Source organism: Protopterus annectens, chromosome 12.part0 (assembly GCF_019279795.1).
Source record: "Protopterus annectens isolate FY-2018-M chromosome 12.part0, PAN1.0, whole genome shotgun sequence".
NCBI lineage: Eukaryota > Metazoa > Chordata > Ceratodontiformes > Protopteridae > Protopterus > Protopterus annectens.
In genome coordinates this window covers 330,566,653-330,592,283 of record NC_056746.1, presented here as the reverse complement: position 1 = coordinate 330,592,283, position 25,631 = coordinate 330,566,653, and the positions used below count along the sequence as shown (strand labels likewise).

At 38.0% G+C, this 25,631-nt stretch overlaps 1 protein-coding gene across 3 annotated transcripts in view; it reads left to right on the top strand.

Annotated features, from left to right (window-relative positions):
* The window catches only part of LCMT1 (leucine carboxyl methyltransferase 1), a 433,670-nt gene that overhangs the window by 17,838 nt on the left and 390,201 nt on the right, over positions 1-25,631 (top strand). For all 3 annotated transcript variants that reach the window (XM_044089403.1, XM_044089404.1, XM_044089405.1), the window contains exons 2-3: positions 10,603-10,694; positions 19,292-19,413. In XM_044089403.1, coding sequence (XP_043945338.1) covers positions 10,603-10,694; positions 19,292-19,413 — 214 coding nt within the window. The remainder of the gene's footprint in view (positions 1-10,602; positions 10,695-19,291; positions 19,414-25,631) is intronic.

The following is a 25,631-nucleotide window of genomic DNA, read 5'->3' as shown; positions in this document are numbered from 1 at the left end:
CTTTGATTTCCTGCATCTTATCTGTGAACCAGTTGGCAAACCAGCAGGTGACATAAGGGTTTATTTAGCTTTTCTCATATGTCTGAATGGGGAATAGTTTGAAAAGCTGTGGCAATATCAAGGTATGCACTATGTACCATTTTGCCTTCATCCATTGCTTTGGTGACCTTCTCAAAAAAATCTACCAGGTTGAGTATACATGCTTTGCCCTTAAGAAATCCAAACTGAGATAGGTCCAGAATTTGTAGGTTCCCTATCCCTTGATTGATTATTTCCGTGATGAGTCTTTCCATGGCTTTGCATATGAGGCTGGTCAGATGTATGGGTCTATAATTGCTTGGCACTATAGAAGGCTCTCTGTTATGCAGGGGAATAACTGTAGCACCATTTGCGAGGTACCAAACCTGTGTGGAGTCTTGAGATTGAACAGCATTGTTACGGATGTGGCTAAGTCATGCTTCATGCTGTTTAAGATGCATCCAGGGATATTGCCCAGACCCATTGAAGTGTTTTTAGCTTTTGATAGCATTATGAGGGATGGACAGATGGGAGAGAGGGGTAACATTAGAGCTAAATTCACAGATGGGAGAGAGAGGTAAAGTTAGAGCTAAATTTATTGGCAAGTAGATTTTCTATATCTTCAGCCTCAGTGTAGGTAACACTATTCACAATCAGCTCAGCACATTGCTGCATTGTGATTTTGAGATTATGAAAATAATTTAAAAAATGCTTTGTGATAATCTTTTGCTTAGGTAGCTATTTTAGCCTCATACTTGGCTTTGGTAAAAATTCATTGGATTTTATTATAGAGCATATCAATTTTATGTTCCCACCATGTGTGTTTATGGAGTTTGCCTTACATTTGTTACTGTGGGGTACACCTGTATCTATGTAACTGTTTACATGCTGGCATAGTGTGGTGGTGAACATTTCTGTATATTCAGTGGTGTTTACTGTGTTTGGTAGGGATTTGGAGCTTGTCAGTGTATCATTTAGTAGTGAGCAGTCTGTATTAAAGAAATTAGAAACTTTATATATATATATATATATATATATATATATATATATATATATATATATATAGTACATTACTCTCCGCTTGATTGTACATTGCACTGTGTTTGATCGGTGGAATGTGTATACACAGTTTTTTTTTCTGTGTAATTAGCCTGAACTATTCTGTTAAACTTATATTTCTGTATTTTTTGTTTTCAGTTTTTTTGTATTTTATCTGGGCTGAGTCTGAAGTTGGTCAGTATTGAGCAGGAATCTCTGGATTCAGTTTTATTTCGAAGAAGACTGCTTTATGGTCGGACCTAACAAGTGATGAAAATATGCAAGGGATGGTATTCTCCCATATTAGTAAGGACAAGATCCAAGATGTTTATCCCCCCTAGTTTGGACGCTAATTGTTTCAGGGATTTGTATTGAAAAAGTCCAGGAACTTCTGTGTTTGTGCACTAATGATAGTCTAGGTTTCCCAGTTTATAGTTGGATACACTGCACCTGCACCTTCCTTTGTTTCCTAGTGTTCCACTGCCCTTTGTTGCCTTTTTTGTTATTTTTGATAACCTGATATGACCACCGAGGACTCCTTTCTTACTTTGCCAGTGGTGCTGATTCCCTTTCTTTTGTATGTTCTTTTCCTGGATTATTGCTGTTTATGCATTTTTGCATTGCATTTAAAATATATTTTAGAACATTCCTTTGAGTCTGGCAAATAGTTTTATCCTTTTTCATTCATTCTGTGAGTTAGGGTATATTATCACCTTTGTGTATCTTTGCATCATCTGCAAAAAGGCAAACCTTTTCTTCCAGATATACTGAAGTGTGACTTTAACATAAAAAAGGACAGCCCCTTTATTGACCCATGTGATAACCCAATGATGGCCATTGCTGTATTTGAGTGAACTACATTTACTGCTGCCTTCTGTGAACATTCAGCTGGTATGTATTTTAACTTTTATCCTGTCACTTTGTGAAACTCTCCAGGTTTGTCCAATTTTTCACTAACTTTGCGTGTTGTATTGTGTCGAGTGTCTTTTTAAATCTAAGTAAATCATGTTTGCAACACCTATTATTTGTTTACTACTGTAATTATCCATCAGTGAACAAGCCATGATAAATGAACACTTGCTGATATCAATTAAAACAAGGGTTAAAGGAAATCTATATATAAAAATTAGATATGTTTGCTTTAGGGATAATTGCCAAGCTACACAAGTCTGATTCCTCTCATGTAAGCAGCTTTAAATCAACAATACTTCTTTTCTTTTCTGGTCTTCCAAGATGGATGCACACTGATCAGCAGCTTTATTTCAGCTCTCCAGTGTGAAAAAGAAACTGAGGGATACAGGCAGAGGAACCCTGTTAGTGGCTATTAAATACAGTGCCTTGATGCCAGCAGAGAAGAAACTTGGTGAACCAGAAAGAACATTGACTAGAAATGGTGAAGAAGCATCATTGACTGGGAGGAATCATCCAGCTGTTCTGCAAAAAGCATTTCAGGCTCCAGCTTCGGTACAAGAGAAGGCTTATTTAGAGGAAAAAAATAAATCAAATGTGCATAGCACTTATTAAAATAAATGACACTGAAGGAGTATATCATCTCAAGAAAAGGTTGGAAAATGAAGAAGCCTTAAACAGATTCAGACAAACTGATAAAATTGTAAAAATTAGAGGTTGAAATGAAGAGGGCGGCCATGGTGGTGCAGCGGTTAGCGTTGCCGCCTCGTATCATGAATTAAAGAATTTTCAGTTATTGGTTATTGTTTGTCATAAAGATACAAACTTAAAAAAGTTCCTTTCCCCTTTCTTTTTTGGGTATAAGACATGTAAGGATTACACTAAAAAGAGTTGAAAGGTCAGCTAAAAGCATGTTTAAGTTAATAGGCTGTAATCAAAATAATACGCTTGATAAAAGTATGCATGACCCTTATATAAAACTAAAGGGACTAAAACCATTTTCACTGCTTTGTATCTTACTATCCATATTCATAAATAAGACTTTCCAGTTTCTCAATTTTTTGTATTATCTTTTGTTTAGTCTCTTCCCACATATCCTTAGTAGCCATAACAAAAGACTTTCTAATCTATACTCTTAAATACCCATATTTATGGGAACATAATAAGATAAAGTATTACTGAACTAATTTGTGTGTGGGTACATAATTTACAGCTATAGCCTTTGGTTTATCTTCATTAATTGCATACCCTGAAAAAAGTTGAAACTGTCTCAAAATGTTCCATAACACAGAGATGTCCTTTTCTGGCTTTATCAGGTGCAAAATCTGCAAATAAAGCCAACTTTTCTTGATTACCATGCCAGTTATATCCTTGTATTTCTGAGTCCTGTGTTTTCATTGCCACTGGCTTTAAATATGAAGCAAATAACAAACTTTACAGAGGACACCCCTGCCTGGTTCTTCTGTTCAAACACCACTTATCTGAGAGAAACAGTCTCACTTTAATTCTTGCCCCTGATCCTTTATATATTCTTCTAATTAGCCACATTGTTGTGTCAGGGAATGCAAAAGCTTCCAAATCCCAGCTTACTCTTGTCAAATGTATTGTCTGTATCAATACCCACCAACAGCAGAGGTATTTTCTTACATTCTGCTTCTCTCTGGATAATCATTGTTCTATTAATATTGTCAAATGTTTGCCTCCCCATTGCAAAACCACACTGATCCATATTTATCAATTTTGGCAACACATTTGCCATTCTTTTAGGTAGTGTAAACATAAACACTTTAGAACTTTGGTTTAAAATTGAAATTGCTCTATATTAAGCTGAGTCTGAAGGGTCTTTGCCATCTTTAGGTAACACTGCCACCACAGTTTCCTTTTAAGATGTTGGTGCTACCTCAAAATTTGAAATGCTGTTTAAAAACCCTTCCAGATCTTTCACTTTCTTCTGTCTAAATTTGCGGACTTCCAGAATAATACCATCTGTTCCTGGAGACATTTCTGAAGATTTGATCCCTGATTTTTAGCTCATCTACTCCTGCCTTAACTGTTGATTGTTGACCTTCATCTACCTCTCTCATAGGTTCATAGGTTCATACTAGGCTATCTGCCCAAGGGCATTTATAAGCCTAGCCAGAGTTTTGTGGCTTTCGCCACCCCTTTAGTTTGGAGGATACTATGCCCATTATTTTGCTGTGCCTCTGTCCAGCAGTGACACTGAGATAATTCCTGGGGTATATCTGCAATCTCCCATCCATTGGTCAAGATTTCTCTTGAACAGAGCCAGCAAGGTGCTCTGCCTCACATGTACCGGGATTTTGTTCCACAGCATAGGGAGTCTCTGGGTGATGAATCTGTCCCTCCAGCACGTCCTATTAATAACCGTGTCAAGGTTTAAGTCTCCCGCCCTTGTAGTTCTGAGGGATCTAGATTTTTTGAGGTGAAGCAAGTTCATCAATTCTGAGTTTGACATGGCCTTGTATGTCAGGCACAGGTCACCTCTGAGCAGACGGTAAGCGACTGAGTAGAGCTGAAGTTCCTTCAGTCGGGCAGCATAGGACATATTTTTGAGACCCTTTATCCTTTTGGTGAGGAACTTTTGGGGCCTTTCCAGTTGCTGCAGGTGTCGTGTCAGATCCATTCCGAATGGGGCATTGTACTCAATCATTGGCCTGATGAGTGATGAGTACAGGGGGATGATGATTTCCCTTGATCTAGATGCGAAACCCTTCATGATCAGGTGGGCAATGTAGAAGGTCTTCCTAACTACTTTGGCAACGTGAGTATCAAATGAAAGGTTACTGTCAACCTGGGTACCCAGATCCCTGATAACCTCTTCTGTGCTTAGTGGGTTGCCGCCTATATGGTAGCTAGGGGTAACCTTGTTTTTCCCGAAGGGTATGACTGTGCATTTTTTGGCGTTTAACTTTAGGCCATGGTTCTGGCACCAGTTTTCCGTTTCTATAAGACCCTTCTGAAGGATATCTGTGTCAGATGTGTTCTCAACTATGGCGCCCAATTTGCAGTCATCTGCAAATTTTGTCAGCCATAAGCCTCCTGTGTTTGCTTGTACTTCTGAAAAGTAGATGCCGAACAGGAGAGGGCCCAGGACTGAGCCCTGTGGGACACCACTTGTGACAGGCTTTGAGTCTGACATGGCGCCAGCAACTCTGACCCTGTGGGTTCTGTCACTTAGCCAATTTGCAACCCATCTTGTGATGTATGGGTTTACATTTAAGCTGATGAGTTTTTCAATGATACCTGACTGGGGTATTGTGTCGAAAGCCTTTGCCAGGTCGAGGTAAGCTGTGTGGACTGCCTTTCCTCTCCTTGGTATAATTAAATCTTATTTTTTTCCATTTGTAGTCTTTCTTGCTTTCCATATTTCTCTGTTTTATACACATTTTCCTAAAATTTCCAGAGTATCCCTAAAACATCTACAGGATCTTAGGTTATTTTTCTTGCTATAGGTTTCCTAAATTTGGTGACAACCCTTTCAGTGTTCTGTTACCATAGTCATTATGCTAAAATATTTTTTTGTGCTCTGGGGTTGTTATAAAAAAAAAAAAAAGTTATGTAACTGGAATCTTCCTAAATTCATGCATATTATCCAGATACTCCCTTATTTTCTCTTTAGTACTCAGCATTTGCTCTTCCTCATGTTTGGTGAGATGCCACTTATTCTGCAATACTTTAACCTTTTGTCAGTCCTTGTAAGTAATTTCTATTAATTTTTAACCATCTCTCTCTCTCTTATTTTGACCCTATTTCTATACTCCATTTTCATTTTATCTCCGTCACTAGCTATAAAGTCTGAAGATGTTTCTATCTTCCCTAGTAACTCTGATAATTTCAGATAATTAAATTACTTAGTTTTTTTAACAGGTAAGTGGAAAAGCACCACTGTCTTATTTTTACTTCTCTACCCTTCATTTTAACTTAGCTTTTATTGGTGCATGATCAGAAATACTTAGTGGATGTGTTTCAAAACTTTCAATTAAAGGCACATGTTCCCTTGAAGTATAATTTCTATCTAGTCTTGTCCAGTTATTGTACCTTGGGGAGTAGTATGCAAATGCTGCCTGAGTTTCGACTACTGAATTCACATCTTCTGTACCAAATATTTTCATAAATCTAACTTTTTTTGTCATATTGTCAAGCGTAGGTCCCCCTGATGCATCCTGACTATTGCAAATCAAATTCCAGTTTCCCTCCTGAATGCTGATTATTTCTCTCAAAAATTTCTTACGTTCCATAATAGCAGTTTTTGGTGGAATATAAATAAATAAATACACGCCATTGTAATACTCTTCCCTTGCCAGTAGCCCCTTACTACCAGAAATTTACTATTTTGTCTTTTTTTCCCTTGCTTGTCACTATTGGAGCCTCTCTGGCAATTAGTATACTTAATCCCCTTTTCCTCTGTCCCTGATATTTTACTGAATATCCTTTTTGAAATCCTCCCTTTGTTAAATTCACATGCTGTCTTCTCAGATGCGTCTCCTGCAGCATTGCCATTTACCCAGTGCACTTCTTAATATAATTCAGTGCTCTTTCCTTTTAATGTATACCTATAAGGCCATTCACATTCCAGGATAATATGGATGGCATAGCCATCATGATATAAAGCTGTTGTTCTCCGGTGCTGTATATGACCATTATTTTGATGTGTATTTCCAGCTTTTATGTTACATGCATATACTAATGCTTGCTGGGCTGATTTTTTTGTACAGTTGTTTCTCATCTCCATTTGAACTTATGCCAAATTTTTCAAGAATTTTGTTTTAATGAAAACCCTCAAAAAAAAAAAAAACTAAATACAAAACACTCCATCCAGTAAAAAAAACTAAATATAAAACACTCCATCCCATATTAACTTGGAACAAACATGCAAAAATGTGTCTCCTCAAAACATGAGGTTTAACCCTACTGAAAGGATCAATTGCCCCAAATTGATGGCTGTGCCCACAGGAATTATTTAACCTGAAATTAAGGTTACCCATGCTAAGCTCATGCTACAGCCTGTGATCTCACTTACACTCTTTGCTGTCTGTTCTTTTCTTTTCTGACTTCCTCTCCCAGATATGAAAAACAATGTGTATGCTTTAGGAAACATTAACTTCTAGCTCTAAGGAAAAAGACAGTGGATATCTTTAAGTGAAACTAAATAGTATACTGTTCTGTTAACTGCATTAAAGTATTAAGGCTGCTAGGGAGGTTGTTGCCTCTTATTTACTTCCCATAATTTCAGACTTAATATTTCAGTGTACTGCTTGCCATTGTACTTTTTAAATTTAGCATTTCTCAGCAAAGAATACTCAGAATTCTCAAGATCAACTGTTTGCATCTGCAAGACCACTAGTCTCCATGGAAATATACTCAGCAATGAGTCTTTGTAAATTTCACTTAGAAAAAATGCACAGCTGCCCACATCTACAGATATCATGATTCCTATGAATAGTTGCCAGTGGAAAACAAAAATGCTAATATCGTTGCAGTTGTAAGAAGCGGAGCATTTTCATGGGTTTTGTAATTTTGTCTTGTTTTTGAAGCATGTCCTTTTTGCAGCTTAACCAAAAATAATAATCTAGACATTCACCCTTGTAAAATAAAAAGATAAAATATCGTAATTATACATGTAATCTAATCAGTGCACTTTTACACCCCACCACATGAACATTAAACTTACTTTTGTCCAGCACTTTTTCTTTTGTTATAGTGTAAAATCTGTATTTCTTACAACTAAAAAAGTATTTGTTTAGTATCTTTAGCATATACAAAAGTCACTGAAGACACTCCCCTCACATTTAAAATACCCCTGACTATATACTGCATACAACTGTTTAACTGCATATAACATGCAGTTTATATCATAAAATGCTGTCTGCAAGTAATATCAAAAATTGTTTTACTTACAGTTCCCCCTTTTAGTGTCCTACTAAACATGTATGATATAAAGTGGAGTATATGCTTTACAGTCCACCCACAAGTTTAACAAAGTCAACCAAAGGCCAGTGATTTTTAGCCACTTTTTTTTTTTTTTTTTTTTTTTTTTTTGCAAAACCATATTTCACAAATGTGATGAGACTTTTATAGTCTTCCATTTATTCATTAATTTCAAAGTTGCTGGTTGTTTTCCTGTTCATCTCCATCTTCCAACACTAGACTCTGGTTCAAGTCCAAAGTGTACTGCTGATTCTTCTAGTCAGCTCGTATGTTTTTTTTCCCTCTCTCAAGAATTTTTCTTTGAAACAATGGAAAAGGTTTCACTGGCAAAGTCTTTTTTTGTGAACTTTAATGTCAGAATAATAATGAGAAGCAGAACCACCTTCTGCTCAGTGACACTTTTTGTTGAACAATGTTAACCCTTTGAAGACAGCTGGATAGAGTAGCTTGAATCTCACACCTGCCTTTAGATATTCCCTGATTGCTGGGGATACATTTGCTTCTTTTCTGCCTGGTATACCGTGAATAATTTTCTACTAAAATGTTGCTGTCTCCAGTGTTTAATATGTTTCCCTTTTGCTGTTATGATCACATCTTTATTAATAATAGGTTTTGGCTACTTTCTCATGGCCATGTTTGGAGCATACATTCTGTCCCCTTTCAATTGACAAATTTTGCTGTGGAAAACCAATGCAGTTGCTTCTTTGTTGCTTATTTGTGCTTTCATAAATTTAATGCAGTCAGATCCATCCAGTTTCTCTGGTACAGCAGAACATTTTAGGTTTTCTTTTTGAGCTCCGTCTTATTTCTTACCTCTATTTGCAGTTAAAAATGAACTCTTATTTAGTGTGAGTAAAGAAAGAGAATAAGTTCTGCATCATTTGCTAGTGCCAAACTAACTGGTTCATAGTAATATGTTCAGGAGGTCACTGAGGAAAGGCAAGAAATCAGGTAAGGGTATTGCTGGATTTGACTGGCCAGGCATAATTAGAGATTAGAGGACTTCTGTGCTAATTGTTCAGAATATTTGAAGACTGCATCCCACCTTCATTCCAATGCCTGTCTGAAGAAGTACTATTTGAACATATTGCCACGGACATCATGCAGTCATTTGAAAGATCCAGTAAGGGGTATCGGCACATACTAGTCATAAAGGATATTGGCACATACTAGTCATAATGGAGTAGGTGTAAGGAGTATTGGCACATACTAGTTGTAAGTGATATGGGCACATACTAGTCATAATGGACTAATTGCAATGGGTATTGGCACATACCAGTCGTAATGGACTAGAAAGGGTTACCAGCATGTACTGGTCACAGTGGACTAGAAAGAGGTTACCAGCATGTACTAGTCACAGTGGACTAGAAAGAGTTACCAGCATACACTCTTCACAGTGGACCAGTAAGGATACCAATGGGTACTAGTCGTAACAGACTAGTAAGGGTACAGGTAGGTACTAGTCGTAACAGACTAGTAAGGGTACAGGTAGGACTAGTAAGGGTACAGGTAGGTACTAGTCGCAATGGACTAGTAAGGGTACAGGTAGGTACTAGTCGCAACGGACTAATAAGGGTACAGGTAGGTACTAGTCACAACAGACTAGTAAGGGTACAGGTAGGTACTAGTCACAACAGACTAGTAAGGGTACAGGTAGGTACTAGTCACAACAGACTAGTAAGGGTACAGGTAGGTACTAGTCACAACAGACTAGCAAGGGTACAGGTAGGTACTAGTCGCAATGGACTAGCAAGGGTACAGGTAGGTACTAGTCGCAATGGACTAGCAAGGGTACAGGTAGGTACTAGTCGCAATGGACTAGCAAGGGTACTGGTAGGTACTAGTCGCAATTGACTAGTAAGGGTACTGGTAGGTACTAGTCGCAATGGACTGGTAAGGGTACTGGTAGGTACTAGTCACAATGGACTAGTAAGGGTACAGGTAGGTACGATTCACAAAGGGCTAGTAAGGGTACAAGCCGCAATGGACTAGTAAGGGCACCAGTAGGTAAGAGTCACTGTGGAATAGTAAGGGTACTGGTAGGTACAAGTCACAGTGGACTAGTAAGGGTACTGGTAGGTATGAATCACAGTGGACTAGTGAGGATACTGGTAGGTACTAGTCGCAGTGGACTAGTAAGGGGTCCTGGCACATACTTTCTTATGAGATCTGTCCCACTGTAGAAAATATTTCTATAGAAACTGGAAACATCCCTTTCAGAATAAATTAAATTCATACTTGTTTCTGTGATTGCAATTTTTTTTTTATGCTTGTACTTATAGTAGCATTGTTAATGGCAATATTGTATGTGTATAGCTCTTTTGACAATAAGAAAAAAAGTCCTGTCAGTTTGTTTTGGTCTTCCACAAGTCTGTGGAGACTGTGTATTTACTTATTTAGTCTTTAATAACATCAATAACGTTTTCATAACTTAGAATAATTTCTTTAATATACTGTGAACAAAATGCAAAGCTGCTTAGGTAAAAGACAGAATTTGTAAGGCCACCCCTTTTATCAGTACAGTGTGTAGAGAATGAAATGCATAGATATTTGCTGTGAGTGCACAGAGGCTATGTGGTACGTGAGCAAAAAAGAATAAGCTAATTAATGTCTCTGTTGAAAATGCAGTCTGCTTTCTCATTATTCTAATCTCACCTATAATACAGTCTTTACATACTTTTGTTTCAGATTTGCTTCAAGTATAGGCTACTGGAAGGATCCCTACATCCAGTATTTTGTGAGACAAACTGGAGAGAGGAAGGCGCCAGAAATCAACAGAGGTAAGTCTGTATGTACTCCTGTGGAAATGTAAAGCATGTATATAATGGTTCTCAACATGACAGTCTCTTGTCTGCAAATAGAACAGTAGCCTAGCACTTCTTGTGCAGTATCAATGTCACTGGCAACACATTGAGTTTTGCCCAAACCAGCTTGACCATACACCCCTCCATGGTGCCTTACCCCATTTAATTTCTACCTTACCCAGGAGAGGACTCTACTTCACCCCATAGAGGAGGAGGGACATATTTCCTTTTCACGAATTTAGCTATTCAAAGCTTAAACACATAGTGGACGTAGTAGAACCAAGAGTCGAACACCACATGGTTGTAATCAGTAGCTGGTGAGGACATTTTTGTTATTTTTGCTCTTTATTATAACAGTACTGCTATTGCTGCATGCCTGGCCACATTGTCACATATGTATACCTTGTTTCTAGCTTGTAGCACAGTGTCATCACTCAGGCACAGCCTGCACTGCTTGTACCTTGGGGTTAGCCTTCTGGTCTGTGTCTCCATCAGGCTGCTGTCCTGTAGTAGACATCCATAGTGTTTTCCCTTCCATTCCAGTATAGGTGTACTGGTCTTCAGTGGCTTACACTACTCACATGATGTTGTTCTGAGGTGCCATGTCTGTGACTTAACCCGTGGTCACTTATGTCATAATCAAAGCCACAGCCTTTGTGCTCGAGGCATCAGCAAATAGTATGGCATATTCAATAAGCTGGGTTACAATTCATTTAATATTCACTCTGCAGGTAGTTTTAGATTCAAGCAAGAGTCCTGTTTCAAGAGTTAAGTTGATGCATTTGTCTGTTGTTTTCCGGGCTTTGTTTAAAGTTTAACTCTTACTCAAACTTGAAATAATTTCTGAATGTATTGCTTAAATTTGGAAGACTCTGCTCTTGGCATTGTACCATTGTTAAAACACAGTTGTGTAAGTTAAGTTTACCATAACCGTAGATGTTTGAATGATCACTGCTGCAGTAGCCTTAGCTGTATGGGTTATATCCTGGCAAGAATGCAACAGTCAGCCAAAACTTCAGGCCACCTTCCACATAGCTAAACTGTCAGGCAACTTGAGCTGAGCTGTCTAAAAGACAGGTTTGGCCATGAAGTCCTGCACAGCTGTCCAGAATGTTACATAATGCTGAGATGACCTTTTCTGGTTTTATCAGATACAGAGTATTATTGTTTCCAAATGAAGCCTACTTTTCTTGATTACCATACCAGTTATATCCTTGAATTTGAGTTACTTATTTTCTTTGCCAGTGGCAAAAAACAAATTAGAAAGAGCACACCTCTACCTGGTTCCTCTGTTCAGACACAGCTTATCAGAAAGGAACCCTAACACTGTTATTTTTGCCTCCAGTCCCTCATATATCCTCTTAACCTTATTATTGTATCAGGGAATGCAAATGCTTCCATTGCCCTACTCTTAAAATCCCAGCTTACTCTGTCAAATGCTTTCTCTGCATCAAGACCCACCAACAATAGCAGCATTTTCTTATACTCTGCTTACCTCTGGATCACCATTGTTCTATTAATGTTGTCAAATGTTTGCCTCCCCTCCACAGAGCCACACTGATAAATATCTATCAATTTTGGCAACACCTTTGCCATTCTTTTAGCTATTATAGACATAAATGCTTTATAGTCATAGTTTAAATTAAAATGGGCTTATATGAAGCTAGATCTGATGGGTCTTTTACCATCTTTCGGTATTACAGCCACCAAATCTTTCTTCCAGGATGTTGGGTTTTCCCCTCCTTTTTAAAATACTCTTCAAACCTTCCAGACATTTTATCAGTTTCTTCCCTTCTAACTTCCAAACTTCCACAGAAATACCATCTATTTCTGGACATTTTCCTGCAGATTGATTGTAAGTCACTATTATATCTCATCTTCTCCTATCTTAACTGTTAATTGAACCTCATCGACCTCTAACTTTGGCATACTTAGTAAGTCTTCCATAAATATTTCCATTTGTGCTCTTTCTTGATTTCTAGATTTCTCTGCTTTATACACATTTTCATAAAATTTCCAAAATATCTCTAATACCTATACAGGATCTCTGGTTACTTTTCTTGTTACAAGTTCCCTAAGTTTGGGAGCAACCCTTGCTACTTTTTGTTGTCAGTCGTTGTGCTAAAGGTTTTTGTGCTGTTGAGTTATTACCATAAAGTAGCTGCTGAACAGCAATTGTTCTAAATTCATGCATATTATCCAGATACTCCTTTATTTTCTCTACCACTCTGCAGTTGTGCCTCTTTTTGTTTTGTGAGATTCCTCCTATTCTGGAATACTTTAATCTTTGTTAGTCCATCTAAGTAATTCTTGTTCCTTCTTAACCATTTTTTTTTTATTTGTACCCTGTTTAAACTCCACCTTCATCTTATCCCACTCCCTAGCTATAGGTTATGAAGAACTGTATCTTCCTTAATAGCTGTCAGATAATTTCCACAATCCACTCCTTAAATTTCTCCCTTTTTAACAGGTATGTAGGGATGTGCCAGTGTCTAATTTTTACTTCATTACCCTGTATTTTTATCGCAGCTGTTATTTGCACATGATCTGAAATAGTTATTGGATGTGTAGAAGCTTTTAATTTAAATGTACATGTTCTGTGAAATATAATTTCTCCCTAGTCTAGCCCAGTTACTGTATCTTGAGGAATATGTAAATTATTTCCTGATTCCTACTACTGAATTCATGTTTTCCATACCAAATATGTTCATAAATTTCTTTAGAAGTCTACTTTATCCTGTTGTATTTTTCCTTTGTAGTCCCCCAGATACATCCTTATTGTTGCAAATCAGGTTCCGGTCCCAATCTATGTTACATTTGCTTCCGAAAGCTGATTTATTTCTCCTACAATATTTATTAAGTTCCATAATAGCAGTTTTAGGTGGAGTACAAATACATGGCAGTATAATCGCCCTCCCATACTGCCACAAATCTGCCATTATCTTGTTCCCCCTCTCATCACTATTGGAGCTTCTCTAACAGTTAGTGTAAGCACTTCCTGTTTCCTTTGTCCCTGATATTCTACTGAATAGCCATCCTGAAATCCTTGCTTTATCAAATTCTCATGCTCACATCTTTCCAAATGTGTTTTCTGTAGCATTTCTGTTTTTATGCTGCATGTCTTAATATATTCAGTATTTTTACCTTTTTGTCTATACCTGTGAGGCCGTTAATGTTCCAAGTTAACTTATTTTTGAAATGGCTGCTCTACTCATATTATTATTCCCACATATTGTACATAACAGCTTTTTAAAATGTCTGTTCCCAACTTTTGTGTTACATGCAAAACCAATAAAAAAGGCCAACAGGAGGCACTGAAACACTTTGATGTAAAGCGCTTTTCGTCCAATCAAATGACCGGACTTCTTCATACAAACTTTAAACATCAGTTCTCCTGTTTAAAAAATAAATAATAAATCCACACCTATAGCGGGTTAACCAATCCAGTATGCCCAGCACATTCCCCTATAATTAACTCATTAACTAGGTGAGTTTGCCTTCTAAACATCAAAAATGTTTTTTTGAAAAACCTTTAAAAATATAGAAATATAAAAAAACTTAGAAATATAAAAAACAGTATGTTGTGTAATTCAATAAACCAACATAGTTTTAACATAGAACTAAGGGTAACATACTAAGTTACACAATTGAAACTACCCTAACTATAGAAACCTCAAAGTGTCTATTTGTTAGGTCAATGACGTGGAAGTCATACAAAATGTAATTAGGTGTAGTGAATGCTTACTATCACAAAATTGCTTTATTTCATCTTATGTTAGTCTAACACTATACTTGAATGTTTAGTTTGTTTTATATATTTAAATGCTACGTAAAACTAAAATGTTTCAATTATGTAACTTAGTATTTTACCCTTAGTTCTGTGTTAAAACTATGTTGGTTTATTGAATTACACAATATACTGTTTTTTTATATTTCTAAGTTTTTTATATTTCTATATTGTTAAAGGTTTTTCAAAAAATGTTTTTGATGTTTAGAAGGCAAACCCACCTAGTTAATGAGTTAAATGTTGGGGAATGTCTTGGGCATACTAGATTGGTTAACCCGCCATAGGAGAGGGATTTGTATTTTGTTTTTTAACCTGGAGAATTGATGTTTAAACGTTGTCTGAAGAAATCCAGTCATTTGATCAGACGAAAAGCGCTTTACATGGATTTTGGTTTCTTATTTATTAAAAAGTTAAGTGTTTTGGTGCCTCCTGTCAGCCTTTTTTTGTTGGTTTTGGTTGGTCTCTCCTTTTTTTGTATTAGGTTTTGTGTTACATGCACCCAGTAATGCTTGGCAGGTTTATCCTTTATACAGTTGTTTTCATTTCATCTCCATTTGAACCTATGAACAAACACACCTCTAGAACAGCCCCATAGCATCTAAACATATGCACACACAACTATGTACATCATCAAATAATGAAGTTTATCCCTTCTGATAGAAGCATTTGTCCCAAATGGACAGCTGCACACACAGGCATTAACTAACCTAAAATTAAGGTTAGCCATGCTAAAACACCTGTTACAACTAGTGTTCCTACTTGGACTAATCTGTCTAGTTTGTCCTTGTCTTAACCTTATTTACCTCCCAGATGTGAAAAACAGCACTGGCTATCTTTAAATAAATTATGTACACTGTTATAGCAAATGCATTGAAGGATTTAGGGACCAGTAAAGCTTCTATTTCTTACTCATTTCCAATAATTTGATATAATTTTTAGTAAGCTGCTTGCCCTTGTACATTTTTAATTTTTCATTTGTTTCAATAAACAATGTCCATACATCTCAAGATTCATTACCTTCACCTGTAGTCAGTTTGTTTCCATGGAAGTACAAGGCCACAATGTTCAGTCACTGTGAGCACTTTGATAAAGGAAAACTATTCATTACATTCCCAGTGGTCGCTTGTGTTTAAGGCCAACTTGCTTACACAAAAACGTATTACATTAAGCCAGGGGCATTAATCCAGGCATTCATCTGTGAAAAGTAAAAGAAAACATCCCAGCTGTACATGTATTATAATCATTGCACTTTTATTACATCTGCTCCCTCACCCCAGCGGCCCAAGATTACAGCCTGTTAACTTAAATATGCTTTTGTCCAGCCTTTCTTCTCTTTTTGTATTGTAATGCCTACATTCCTTAAAACTAACAACGAAAAAAGTACTTTTGTTGTATGTGATAAAAAGTACTTGTTTGTTATATGTGATAAAGATACTAAAATAATCACACAAAATGCTTTACTATTTAACATGCTATTTTTATCATGAAATGTTTATATAAATATGGTTAAGAACAAAAATTGTTTTACTTAAAGGGGAAAAAAATAACTGTTAGCATGCTTCCAAACATTGCTGACATGAAGTCGGGTATATGCCTTTCAGTCCTCCCACAAAGTCAACAAAAGTCCATTCTTTCTTGGCCACTTTTTCTTGTAAAGCCATATTTCACAATTGTGATTGGTGCTTTATAGTCTTGCATTTATTCACTAATTTCAGTGTTGCTGGTCTTTTTCCTGTTCATTACATCCTTTCTCACAATTTTAGGTTCAAGAAAGAAAGCTGGGATATGAGTAGTTTGGCTTAAAGTAGACTCTGATACCACTTTAGGGATAAAAGAAGGATTAGTTCTCAAAAGTACCCTTTCCCTATGGAAAATGAGATGGGGTTGACTCACTACAAGAACTTGCAACTCGTATACCTTTCTTGCAGAAGTCAGAGCAATCAGTAGAACTGCTTTCCATTTTAAGAATCTCAAGTGAGCCAAATTAGCTGGTTTAAATTGAGCAAATGTTAGCTTTTTTTAACATAAAATTAAGTTCCCAAGGAGGGGGCAGCAGTTTTCTTGGAGCCTTGTTATGCAAAACTCCTTTTAAGAACATTTTGATATGAGACTGCATTGAAAGAGGAGGATCCATGGGCCGACATGGGCTATAAATCAACCTTGATAGAGGAATAAGAAAGGCCATAGGATAGTAATGCCCACAAATATTAAAGAATCACATAACACCTAGCCCTGAATGGGTGTTAGTTATGTGGTTGGTACCAGCTATTTGCTAATGAATGATTTTTCTAGCAGCAGGCTTTCTTGCCTCCATTAGTCCCTGCTGTATGTCCTCAATTAACGGATACCTAAAAGGAATTAAGACCCTTTCATCCAGGCAGTCAGTTGAACTTGTTGATGTTGGTATGTATCAAACACCCGTGTTCTTGTGTGAGCAGATCCAGTCTATGAGAAGCCTGTGGTAATTGTACTTGGCCATTTCCAAAAGAAGGGAAAATCACAGTTGCCTGGGCCAAAAGGGAGTCACCATAGTGATCTTGGGAGATTCCTTCTGAATCTTCAGAAGTCCCTGGAATTAATGGAAAGGGTGAAAGAGCATACAGAAATATTCCTGTCCAAGGAAAAGAAAAGGCATCTGTCCTCTAGGCCTTCTTACATGGAGTCCTGGAACAGAATCTTGCCAGTTGATTGTTCAGATAATTGGCAAATGAGTCTACTTGAGGAACTCTCTCACAGATGGATCAAATCTTGGAAGACCCTCTGATCTAGTTTCCATTTGTGAAGGCCTGCCCTAATCCTGCACAGCTTGTCTGATGTACAGTTGTGCTCTGACAGAATATAGGATGCCTGTAGAGTGAGATGTTGTGAAGGTATATCCCAAGCTAACATGGCTAGTCTGCAAAGTGGGTATGACCTGGTTCCCCTTTGCTTGTTTATGTACCGCGTAATTAATGTACTGTGTGTAACCACTTGAGGAGGTCCCAGGGACCAAAGGCAGTTGAGTGCTGAGTGCCTTGATCAGGAAAATCCATCTCCTTGATATCTATGTGCTCGAGTCTCTCCTTTATTTCCCACACCGCTTGCACTTTTATCTTTTCTGAAACTGCTCCCCAAGGAAAAGTCTGAAGCATCTGTGGTGATTGACTGCTTTGAACCTGTAGCATCAGCAGAGTTAAAATTCCTCTCTTGGAAAACAGCCTTGCTTCTGGCCATCACTTCAGCTAGAAGAGTGTCTGAGCTGCAAGCACTTATGGCTGTGGAACCCTTCATTATTTTCCATGCTGACAGGGTTTCCCTTGGGACTAACCCTTCCTTTATGCCTAAAGTGGTGTCCAGCTTGGCTCTAAACCAATCCATTCATTTGCCAACTTTCTTCCCTAATCCTCAGAATAAAGGGTAAAGGATTCTGCACTCCTTGGATGTGCACATACAGCTCAGATTCTACCTTGATGGGACTAAGCCCTTCAGAAAATCTGACCAGTTACTAGTCAGCTTTGCAACCGGGACAGGGGGCAAGGCCATTTCAAAACAAACAGTTTCCAAATGGATAGCACACTGTGTCCATTTCTGCTACAAGCACCGTGGGAAACCAACCCCTCACGGGGTCAGAACACATTCCACTAGGGCAACTTCTACCTCTACAGCATTTCTCAGGGCAGTCCCTACCAGGGACATCCTGGAAGCTGCTACCTGGAGTTCTGTACACACCTTCACTAAGCATTACCACCTGCCTATCTTTTCCAAATCCAGGGCAGGTTTTGCAACAGCAGTCCTGCAAGGCATACTAGCCAGTCCTAACTCTTCTCGACTGCCTCCACCCTTCTTCAGCTTTGGGAATCCACCCAAGTGTGATGACTGCAACGGTGAAACACGAAGAACATAGAACAGTTGTGTACACTTACCATAAATTTAGATGTTGGTGTATTCACTGTTGCAGTCCTGGTTTTCCTCCCTCCAGCCCCCTGGTTTTTCTCTCTCTCCTCTCTATGGCTATTGGGTATTGGTATTTACTTTTTACTGGTGGTGTTTTTCCCACCAAAACGTGGCTCCCTATTTGGGGAGCTCCTGATATTTGGGGCAAGAAAAACTGATGTAATGGCCTGTTTTTATAGACCTGATGTCAGTCCTGGAGTGACAGCATCTGACGCAGAAATACTAAGTCTCTGGTATTAGGGCTGACTGAGGGCTATCTGCAGGCAGATACCAAAGTGTGATGATTGCAACAGTGAAATACACTCTAACATCTGCATTTATGGTAAGGTGTACACAACTGTACTTTCTTTGGATTCCTGTGTGATTGACTGTTTATCTTGGACCAGCACTCAAAACAGTGTCACAAAAATACAGTTGAATTTTTTAAACATATTTGTTGTGTAGGTAAGCCGACTGGACCAAAGTGTCCTTTTTCAGGGGTTACTCTGTAGCACTGGATAAATGACTTTCTCAGAGACACACAAATAGGCAAAGGATAGATTCGGAGTACTGGTGGGCTTCAGGTAACTGGCATCTGCTTTACTTTTTAGGTTGTTTTTGTGTAGGATTCTCCATAGTGTCAGGTACATAAATGAAGTATGACTTGTTAGAACTTGTACTGGTCAGTTGTTTATCAGTATTACAAGCGATTCAGTGGCGTATCATGCTTTGACACAGTTATCATTTTCTCAGTTCTGACTGATATTTTTAAGGTAAACTGAAATGACCAATGAATTCCTTGCAAAATTAATGAAAACTGGTCAAGATACCTGTTAATTCTCAGCAGGTATCAAAGTCTTCTTTCTCTGCTCAGGTTACTATGGACGCGTTAAAGGGGTCAATCATTTGCTTGACAGCTTCTTAAAGCAAACTAAATGCAACTGCCAGGTGATAAACTTAGGTGCTGGTCTGGATACAACATTCTGGAGATTAAAAGTAAGTAAACCTGTTAAATCAGTTTAATCATATTTCATTTTATTGTGCTTTCTTTTTTAAATTCTCTTTTTTATAATTTGTTTGTACTGGGGTTTATAAACAACTGTGTGATTTTCTTTTGAATATTTATTTTAAGTAAATAATTGTGCATGTACAGTTGTCACCTTTCCTTTATCAGTGTTTTATATACGCTTGAATGACTTGTTTTCTTGAAAGTTACCATACTGTTTGCTCCTCCCCATTTCCTTTGCAGATTATTTTGTAAGAACTGCAACAGTGTCTAAAAAACGCAATAGAACAAACAAAAAAATATTATAGCAATAGTTGCTGCTGTGCCTGTTTGTCGTGTGGTAAGTGGCAAATGGACCTGCGATTAATTCTCTCTCACACCAGTCTTGTTTAAGAATGTTTGTTACTTTTTGAAAGGAGCCTGTTGTATAACTGAAGTTCTTGCATTTATACGCAAAATGATTCATTGGAGGTATCTGGCTTATCTGTTGCTTATTCTAACGTTTGAAATTTTTTACACATTTCTAGTACATCTGTGGAGTTTACTTTGTGGCTCTTGTAGTGTGGCACTAAGAATGTGTGTGCAATGTGTTTTCTCACACGTTAAAAAATGTGACAAATGTTTGCTCTTTGAAGGCTATATGTGAAGGTATTGTGATTGGAACTTGCTTGCGAACTTGTAATAATGTATTTTTTTTACTTTACTAAACAAAACTTTTTATGGTGGCTAATTGTAGTTTACCAACACCAAAAAGACTCAAGTTACCACTAACCCATTTTTAAGGCTTTTTGTTAGAAACTGTGTGTATTTTTGATGGATTGTATGTAATATGTATAATTTGCCCCGCAAAGCCATGCTCAGTGGCTGCTCTGCCTTCACCCTATCATCCCATTTTTTTTGGGAGAGCAGGAACTGCGTATTCCTAGGTGGGATGTGAGAAACCTATGGCTCATTTGTTCTTGCCTGAGAATACCAATTGACCTTTAATTCCCTGGCATGAGTTGATTGGTAGGGAGTGGGCCATGTAGTTGGTCATGGAGTGATTGCTTACCTCCCCCCTCCATGGCAGCCTTCAGTTGGTGTTTTCCATGGGGAGTTATTCTTCTGCAGCCCATGTTATTCTTAGTGTTGTAGTGCTTTAGTGCACTCTGACATTGTGGATGTGGCTGGCTGGGACTCCACTGGGTGAAACCTGGTGCTCCTTGGATGCCACAAATTGAGTTCCAGGGTGCTTTTGTGTAAGCATGTATGTAATAGATATAGTTAAGCTGTAGGGTTGGTGACCATAATCTCTACATCCCTTCTTTACTGTCCTGTTGGAAGTTCTTGTGGTCCAGTTCTTTGAACTGTAAAATACATTGTGTAGAGCTTGAAAGGTTGAGTCCATGGTCAGTGTGGGCCTTAAGCATTTTTACCAGTGGATCTCTTCTCAAGTTTGGTGTTTAGGTTGTTTGCTAATATGAAGACCTCTGCTTATGTGATGCTATGTGTGTGTGTATGAATAAATCACTGTTTTCTTGACAGATTCCAGTGTGTGGGAATAGTTCAAGTGGATGTTTGGCGTGTTGGAAAGAGCAGGATTCGGTAGGGAAGTTAAGTGTTCATCTTTGATTTTAATGCCAAAAGTTTGAGATTTCTGAAAGCTTCAGCATTAGTGAGTGTGAATCTGTGTGTGCGAGTGTTGGAGTGTTAGTATTAGAGTTAGGGCTTGGTAAGAGTGTAGATAGTGATGTGTGAGTGTCTTGATAGTTGTGGTGTGTCTTTTGAGTGTTAGCGTTATAGGAATTTTTTTAAAGTAAGGTGCAGAGTTAGAGGGAGGTGTTAGGGTTGGCACGCAGTGGTAAGATGATGTGGGGGGGGGGAGCAACGAACATCTAGTTGAATCAGCCTAGCAGTTATTGAAGTATCATAAGTAGTGTGACGTTCAGAATAATCTATCAAGTGTTGTACATACGCTTCCTGTCTTATGTGCCCTCTGCTGTATCCCTCAGTCCTGTTCAGTATACTAGTTGAAGTATCAGTTTTGGAATGAAGTCAGACCAATTTTATGATGTGTATTCAGTAATCTGCCAGTAGATATTCTCTTTATGATCTCACAAGTGTAAATCTAGGATTTGCATCTGATTTTACTGCTGTAGTTTCTAGTTGCTCTGATTGTTTATTATTTGGACTTTGTGCTCTCTCACCATTTTCCCTGTATGAGGTCATGATGTAACGATGTGACTGTATTGCAATAGTAAACCTTTTGTTTCCGCTGAGCTTCTTGTTGGGATTCTGTCTCAGTTGATACAGAGACTGAAGCAGTAGTGAGGACACTAACCATTGTGTCTCGAGTCTCCTCTCATTAATTGTGATGATGATAGCCCATTAGGTTGTAGTGTAGTGTTTCTGTACTTATGCAAAGCTAGGTTACAAGCTTGCATTGCACTATCGACACACTCTCCTATGTTTTTAAACCTTGTCTTTTCACTTGAGCATTGGATTTTGGATGTCTTGAATGGCCAATAGTATGTTTGAACTCACATTCTCGTGACTCCACTTCCAGACCATATATCTGGAATCAGTAGTCTACAGAAGATTGCTTTGTGCAGTAGAGTGACAGATTGTGTTTCTCATTTTAATTGGCTGTTGGCAGTTTGAATTGTGATGTACACAAATCAGACTGTGATTGTTTTTAAACTGAAACATGCCATTAGCACGGCTGCTCCATAGCATTTTTAGAATGCTGTGTGGAATCCTCTCTCTTTTCACATGCATGTTTACCTGATGACTCATCCCTAGCTAAAACATTCATGTCTTGCGCTGTTGCTGTTCTTATTCTGTCATCCCCTCCCTCATTGCTTCATAGCTGCCAGTCCTACCTCAGTGCTCCTGTCCATTACTGGATCTGCCTACTTCTTCTACCATCCCTGGACTAAGTCTGATTCCAGGCTGGGACCGACATGAAATTTAGGATATCTTGGAGAAGTCTTGCAAGCAACTGCGCCCATGAGGGGGAGGGATTTTTTATGAGCTACCCTCCTTTTTATCCCTCATCTACTTATATTTTCGAATGCTATCCGAAGGCTTCTCTCCTCTATGGACCATTCCTTCCTTTAGGGAACATTGAGATGAATGCCCCTCTGCTCTGGGATAGGCATGCCCATCCATTCTTGCCAATGCTAATCAAACGTGGATTGTTTGGGTCATAGTTAGGGCTTTATCTGTCCATACCATAGTGCTTGCTGCTTGTCCTTTCTCTGCTCTTTATAATTCCAGGATGTGCCTGTCTTGTTTATTATTTTCATCATATTCTCTCACTGCTGGTTATAAACTTTTACTTTATTGGATTGAACAACAGACCTTAAACATAAATTAATTTGTTAGAAAATGTATACAAATGATCTGTATTTGCACTGGAACTGTCTTTTCCTGTCTCCACTATGTCTGTCACCAGCTGCATTTTGGTATTAGACTCTCTACACTTTACATATTTTTGCAGCCTTCTTTTAGATTTTTGTAGGTTGTGAATGACTGACTTCACTGCTTTGCTTTCCCTTAAAGTTCTACTTAACACACCAGTAATATGCATATGATTTCCTAATTGGTATTTAGCTGTTAAGATCCGTCTTTGTAAAGTCCACTGTATTAATCCAGCTATATGGCATGGAGGTATATGAAGCCCTGACCTCCACTTCTATGGCCCATGTGTGATAAGTGGCTTCGGTGCTGGAAGATCCATGCAGTGAGAGAGAGAATTGTGCAGCTACTGCTGGCTGAACTATACTTGAGGAAGGAGTGTTGGTTCCAGTCAGCTGGTTATCACCATATGGGAGGAGGCTTGCACAACATTGAAATGGCCAGGGTTGGGAGTGTGGGCTTGGTGGCCGCAAGCTGAGGTTCATTTTAACAGGTTTGTGATGACTGCAGTTTTGTATGGCTGTGACCTTGCCTAATGCTGAGACTGGAGGCATGGGTGTTAAGGTGTTGATGGAAGCTTGGTTTGGCTCATCATATGGTATGATGATGTATTGTCAAGGGTAGAAAAAAAAACTCTGATGCTCACCTATATACCAGTGCTGTAGTATTTAGCACTGAAGTGTAATTCTAGTTTTAAGGGGTGCTTATCCTGGGGAGACTATTCAGTGTATAATAAGGTAGTTCTTTTCTAAATAACGGGAAGAAGTTTGCAGTAAATATGTACACATGCCACGCTGAAGGTGTGGTTTTCGTACTGAAGTGTGGCTGTACTGTTTGTATAGTTTTTTTCTATATAGAAGAAATGAACAAAATTTACAATGTAGACTTCAAATGCATGTGAGATAATAAGGAAAAATATTGCCAGTCCTGTAGTAGTACATTTTTATTGAAAGACAGATGACCTTTGCCCTGATAATTTGATGGCGTTTGTGTTGGAAAAGCTTTTAGTTCCTTGTAGAGAAGATGAAACTTGGAAACAAATGTTAAGAGAATGGTAATTTATATGAATTTTTATTTAAAGTCTGTAGTTAACTTTCTGATTTTTATCCTGCCTGGAAGGCAGAAGTCAAGGCACCAAGTGAATAAAGTTTTGTAAACTGAATGATAATTGCATTTATTATTGTGCGTTTTCTAGGTAATATTAGTTGGTAATATAATCCACATTACTTTTGAAATCATTTAATATCATTACTGTGTTTAAAATCTAGGGGTAGAATATCCTCTTGATTGACCACTGTCTGAGAAAAATGATTAATATACCGTTGTTACTGTAAATTCTGATTTAATCTGAGAATGCTGCAGTCTGAAGCATTCAAATTTATTTATTTTACATTTGTTGACTGGGATTGTCCGACTGAGCTGAAGAGCACTTTTTCAGCAGAGGCCCGGGGAGAAAAGCTCCAACATAATAAACAATTTTCATTATAAATTAGCATTAAACAGCAATGTTACAGGATTATTACAAGGCATTAAGTAGCAATACAATGTTATACAGTGTCAGTAATCAGGAGTATAGAATAACTATTTCAAGATGTATAAAAAGAAATATGTCATTAAGATGAATATAGTTTTTGGGGTAAGTGGTCACAAAAGCCCAGTTTTGTCATAATGTAGCTGCATGAAGGCAAGACAGTCACAATATAATGTTTCTCTGAGGCGATTTACTTAATAGATTTTAGAAGACAGTAGAAAGAGTAGTCAAGGAAGATTAGAGAGAGCTAGTGAGAAGAGTGAGTTAAGGGCAGATTTATTGGCAGAAAGTAGATTAAGGTATGAGAAGTAGGGGATGTTAAGGAGGGAGAGTGCAGTGGCAGGACCAGTGACTTTTAAAGTGCTCTTTGGTGGCTGTCTTAAATTGTTTAGTATGTGTAAGGGTCCTGATTTCTAGTGGGAGCCTATTCCAGGCAATAGTTTGGTGATAGCTGTACATGTTGCGTCCAACTTTAGACTTGGGTTTGTAGATTTGTAGTAGGTCTTGGTTAGAGCTTCAGAGGTCTGGAGGGAGAATAATGGGAGATGAGAGGGGATAGTGCTGGGCAGTAGGAAGGCTGGTATAGGATAGAATGGATGATCTGGTGCTGAGAGAGAAGAAGCTGGTGGGGTAATTCAAGCCAGTTTAGGTGTTTTAGAGAGAAACGGTGATGGGATTTTTTGGTTTGCTGGGCAGCAAATCTAGCAACCTTGTTGTAGGTAGATTTGAGTTTGGTCAGGTGTGCTGAGTTAAGATTTGTGAGAATTTGAGAATTGTACATTTATACTGGGTAGAAGGTAGGTAAAAGAGAGAGTAATCTTGGCTTCAGAGGTAAGGAATGTCTTGTTACGGTAAAGGAGCCCTAGTTTTGACTGAGTCATTTTGATACAGTTATTAACATGCAAGTCAAATTTAAGCTGATCGTCTGTTACGTCTAAGAGCTTAGTGCTGGATTCTACCTGATTGGAAGTGTTATTAAGGGACTGTTTATTTTCTTAAAAAACTGTAACTACATGTTAGAGGTCCCCTCTTAATATGTGGTATTGTAAAGAGGAGAGCCAACCTTTACAGCCTCTGTTTGTAACTTAAACCCTACTAGTCTAGTTTTTGTTACATTTTTTTAGACCTCTCAAAATTTTTGGTACTGGATTTTTTGTAGAGAATACAAATAAATGTACTGGCATATTTCACCTTTGATGTAAAAAGACTGGAAAATGGTTCAGCCAAAACTTTATAAGGGTTAAACAGTTTGAATGTGTGAATATAACAACAGATCTT